At 43.9% G+C, this 5,203-nt stretch overlaps 1 protein-coding gene across 1 annotated transcript in view; it reads right to left on the bottom strand.

Moving 5' to 3' along the window:
* The window catches only part of NCEH1 (neutral cholesterol ester hydrolase 1), an 18,996-nt gene extending 13,799 nt beyond the window's left edge, over positions 1-5,197 (bottom strand). The window contains exon 1 of the mRNA XM_015638065.2: positions 5,036-5,197. Coding sequence (XP_015493551.1) covers positions 5,036-5,173 — 138 coding nt within the window. The 5' untranslated portion in view covers positions 5,174-5,197. The remainder of the gene's footprint in view (positions 1-5,035) is intronic.
* Positions 5,198-5,203: the final 6 nt, after the last annotated feature.

Below are 5,203 nucleotides of genomic sequence, written 5' to 3'. Positions count from 1 at the left end.
AGAAGGAGAAGGAGAAGGAGAAGGAGAAGATTTCCCTCCTTTCCCTGGTGAAAAGGGAGAGCAGACAGCGCTGTAATACTAAAAGCTAGCAGAAAGAAGGAGAAAGCATAAGTAAAAGGGGGAAGTAAAGAGACCACAGGAAAGAAAGAGGAGCTAGTATAAAGATGAAAAGCCTGGGCAACTGGCCCAGAGCTGCTGTGCCAGCCACAGGCACAGCACATCGCTCACTCTGGGTCACATCTGCGTCTTCCCACTACAGCAAAATCTCCTTCTCTCTCCCAGGACATTCTCAGGAGTGAGATTTTAAGGTAAGGACTATGCAGGCACTTCCTAGGGATTGAACTGTTCAAGACTGACACTTTCCTTCTGGTAAATTCTTTGATATGGGGTGCCAGATACTGAAAGATTTAAGTGATGTAAGAGAAATTTTTCAGTAAATGAAGAAAGGAGTCAGGGCAGAATGAATCAAATACTGCACCATTACTTCACCTTTAACCATCAATATCTGTCCCTAAATTATATGGATTTTTCTATTGGCTCATCAGCTGATAATTTAATGAAGAAACTCACATCTTCAAGGACTTGAATTCCATACTTGTCATGTGTTCTGTATTGCAAAAAACTAACCCAGAAGTTTTTGTTGCAAATATCCAGTAACCTCTAGCACTACTCAACACTTTGGGACTCTCTGTCCTCAGATGACTTCCTTGGCTAACCCTGGCTCTGCCCTTTAGTCCCAGAATGATTGCGACAGGTCGCGCTTGCAGCGCACAAAGGCAACACCCTCCAGAGCCATCAGCTGTTCCCTCCAGTGCCCTCCCAGCCGGGCAGAGCCAAGGTCCTGCACTGACCTTTCAGGCTTTGGGGGATCAGGAACCAGGCAAACAGCTAAGGCTCCTTCTACACCCAGCACTACTTGGGACCCAGCCAAATCTCACTCATGACTCAACTGAGTAATGACGCCGGAACTGCCAGGCTGAACTGCCTAAAACTCAACTTCCCACCTCAAAAGACACACACACACTACAGTCAGTTCTGGCATTGCTTTGAAAAGGATGCTTCCATAAACATTAGAGGCTAAACACCAATGATAATGTCTGTAGGCAGTGACATTAGTGAAAAATAAACAGGATCATTTCCACATTTAGCTGTGTGTGGAACATATTGTTTTGTGTGCATTTCAGGCAATTTACCCTATTTAGGGGTGATTTTACAAAAAGATTTCTCAATGCAAGTATCTTGTTTCCCAGTAAAGAACATGTCTTTTTAATATTATTAGAGAAAGACAGTTTTCAAAGACAAATGCTCTTAGTTTTATGAATTTCCTTTAGAACTGAAAAAAAACTAGGAAGGCTGTTTTTCATTTTATTAATTGGAAGCAAAATCTAGATTACATTTTAATGTAAGGTTTTGTGCACATACCTATTCAACCATGATGATCTGCTTTTACAGAAATATAAATTACCTGTTCCTGCAAAAAGGACTTACGGTGTGGTTCAGTTTCTGTTTGGGTGCCAGTGCTGTGAGACCTACCTGCCATAACTAAAAACCTGTTTTACTGTAAATCAGTTCTAAAACTTCCATCCAAAACCATCAGCAACTTACTTCATTGCCTACAACTATGACTTTCATCTGTCCAGAAATCACACACTCTGCAATATGTGGGTGGAGAGAAATTAAAATGTTAGAGAGAACAAACACTGTTTTCTTTATTCCTGAGTGTTGATATCCCTTGGTTGATTTTATTCCAAAAGTGAGTGGAGAAGAAGCACAAAGGAAACACTTGGCTGATGAGAAGTTTTCTGTCCTGTACAGCTGCCTGCTTTCTTCCATCTACATCTATCTGATGGCCAACTGTTGGGGGTAAACCCATTTATCCTTCCATACCTTTGCTAACAGCTGCCCTGATTCCAAAAAAAATCCCACTTTCCTTGCCATGCACCAGAATAGCAAGTGTCTTGACAGTGATGTTCAGAAATAACTTATTTCAAAGGACTTGAATAAACATGTGCTGCTCTCTTTCCTCATCTAAGGGAGAGTGGTTAGAGGAAGAAGTGAAAAATGCCTGTTATCAATACTGCTGTTACAGCAGAATTGCCAGGTGTTGCTCTAGACACTTCTAAATAAACACTAACTGAAAAAATTACAATGGTTCAATCTATAGCTCAGTCTTGTAATTAACTTTATGTGGCTTCCCAAATTTCAGTGAAGCTGAGTTCTGATGTACCTGTATAGATAAATGTATATAAAAAAGTTTTTAATTTCTAATCTCAAATTGTGTTATATCACAGTTTTATGTAAAAACTTTACCATGCCCCATTTTGAGACAGGTGATGGGCAAATTACCCTTTCTCAGGTAAGCATTTTCACATCAATTCATTGATACCATTAAAGTCTCAGTTTCTTTATTTTCTTTCCAGGGCAGCACAGGGTATTAAAGAGGGCACAGACACAACGCTCTGAAAGGTCATCTCAGTTTTCAGCTCCTTCACTGGAATTTTTGTGACATCAGATCAGCACTCCAGCTCTTCCTACCTCTGTTGTCCCCAAATTAAGACTAGGATAACAGTATCAGCTCCCTCCTGTAGTATGTTTTGAAACCTATTTAAATAAACTGCCCTATAAGCATTACACACTTTTTAAACTACCTGATTATATTTGAATGTTTGTTGGAGTCTCACAATGAGCCAGGACAATGACTCAGTCCCAAGCTTGTAAATAAATTTATGGCTGACTGGGACAAAACTCTACATGCAAGTGTAAAAACCTTACCATTAATATGCTGGAAGCCAGTGAAAGCCCTATTCTGTTTTATTCACAGTGATTATTAATGCACTGAGTAAACAAACATATTATCCCTAACAAGAAATGGTTACACTCAATCATTCGAGTCTTAAATCCATTTCAAAACGAGCAAAAGACAATTAATTTATTTGAAGTATGTGAAGTTTGTGGGGAAAAAGTACATTTCAGAGATTTCAAAATTAGAAAGGTATTCCTGTCAGCTATCAGACCTATAAAGGAAAGTAATAAACAACAAGCTGAAATACATTCAGAAGTAGGTGAAAGTTCAACAGTCACACAGAGAAATGTTAAACCATTTGGCCTTGAAATAGCTGATAGAGAAAGAAAGAGGAAGCTGAGCTCTAGAAGAGGACATACTATTATAGATATACACACACAAAAGCTGTCTAACAAAGCAAATACGCAAGCTTAAATTTTACAATCCTGCCTTCGGCTCTCAAGAGTTCCTTCCTAACGACAGTCATTTATTTATCTGCAACTGTGCTGCCTCAGTGTTAGAAAGACTTCTGAACACTTGGAAAGCTCCTTCTCTTTCTCTCCAGAAACCAATGCCCCAAGGTTCACCTGCTGTGTGACTGGGGCACCTCTAACAACTCACCTCCTTCATGCTTCTGTGTAAAACTCATCTTGGTTTGCAAGTGATGTTACAGGAACTGTTACTTGCTTAGTACTTTTTCTTACTATTGAAGTTTTTATTTCTAAGGTCAGAGATGTAAACAACTAAGAAATTGCCACTTTCCCCTAAAAGAAAGCCTTCCCTGCCCCAGAGAATGGGACAGATGTGGGCACCTCAGCCCTGCCACCAGCCTGCTCCAGCTGGCACCCACCAGGCTTTGTCCTGGGATTCCTCCTGGGATTATGACTTCTAGAATATCTCAAAGGAGATGCTCCTCAGCCTCCAAGCCAGAGGCACCAGAATGCATCTACACCCAACCACATAAACAAACCATGGCTCTTCTGTCCCTACCTACCAATAAATTTGGGCAAGCTGAGCACCTGCAGTTCAGTCACTTGAGTTAAAAACATGGAGCAAGTGAATGTTAAGTCATAGATTTTACTGCAGAATTTAAGCTCCCGTATTGTGAACTCTTCCTGTCATACAGGAGGATATACAAGTGACCAGGTTTTATTTGCACAGCAAACAGGTTTTATTATTTCATCCTAGAGGGATGCTTTGATTCCGTTATACTGGACCATAAGACATCCCAGAGGATCAGATGAGTGACCCATTTAGTCCCAACCTCTGTCTCCAAAGGTGACACCCAGAGAAGCTATTCAGGCAGAATATACAAATTTGGACACTGTCCCACTGTTACTGCATGAAGAATGTAGCAGGTACATTCCCAGCCAGCCCATTTATGAGCCCTTTCTCCACTAATTCATTTAGGCCCTTTTTGAAGGGATCATAATCTGCTCAAAATAAAAGCTTTTGCATATTTCAAAGCAATTCAGTAAACTGAAATTAAAATCAAGACAACTTTAAATTTTCACATACATAGTGCCTTACATCAGTCCTGCCCATGACTGATCAGTCCTTGTGAAAAACTGGATAATATATTGGAAGGAAGCAAACTTCACAGCTAAAGCCATTATGAGAATTTTTGCCATCTTTATTATGTTTCATGTCAACATAAAAATACTGGCAGAAAATAAGGGATAAATCATTAAGTGACAACTGCTTTGTGACAAAAAGCAAGCATTCAGAGAGTTTTCTTTAGTAATAAGACTCAAAATCAAGACAGTTTAAAATTTGAAAGAGTTTCGTATGTCTTCTTTCCCTAAGGCATACGTAACGGATCAGATTAAAACCCACTAATTCTTTTTTGCTGACCAAGAGCCGGCAAGCGGCACAGCAGACCGAGCCGCGGGCGGTGCGGCTGTGCCGGGAGCCGCGGGCAGCGCTCGCCGGGCGGACGGGCAGGGCTGAGCCCCGGGGCTGTCCCGCGGAGCCATCGCGTTACAGAGGGACACGAGCCCGCTTCTCCTCCCGCATGCGGGGCCGCCGGTGCCGCGGGACCGGCCCCAGCTCCGGCCCTCTTATGTCACCGACCCGGGGACTCCCCGCTCGGCTCCAGCAGCAGGCAGCCCCGGGGGCCGGCCCGGGAGGGCTCCGCGGGGGCCGCTCCCGCTGCGCGGATGCCCCGGGCCGGCACCGCTACCGCGCTTCCGCCCGCCTGCGGTACCGGTGTGGGGGGTGTGCGCCCGCCTCCCCCGAGCGGGGCCGCCTTACCGTCTGCTGCACCGCCCGGAAGGTGGCATCCAGCAGCATCAGCTTCCAGGGGTCCGACACGGCGCCGGGCAGCGGCAGGTACACATAGTAGGCGGACAGGGCGGCCAGCGCCGGCAGCAGCACCCAGGCGGCCCGCATCGCCTCCTCCGCGCCGTGTGCGGCCGCCTC

Source organism: Parus major, chromosome 9 (assembly GCF_001522545.3).
Source record: "Parus major isolate Abel chromosome 9, Parus_major1.1, whole genome shotgun sequence".
In the NCBI taxonomy this organism is placed as follows: Eukaryota; Metazoa; Chordata; class Aves; order Passeriformes; family Paridae; genus Parus; species Parus major.
The sequence above is the reverse complement of the archived record's forward strand: the minus strand, read 5'-3'. Positions and strand labels throughout refer to the sequence as shown.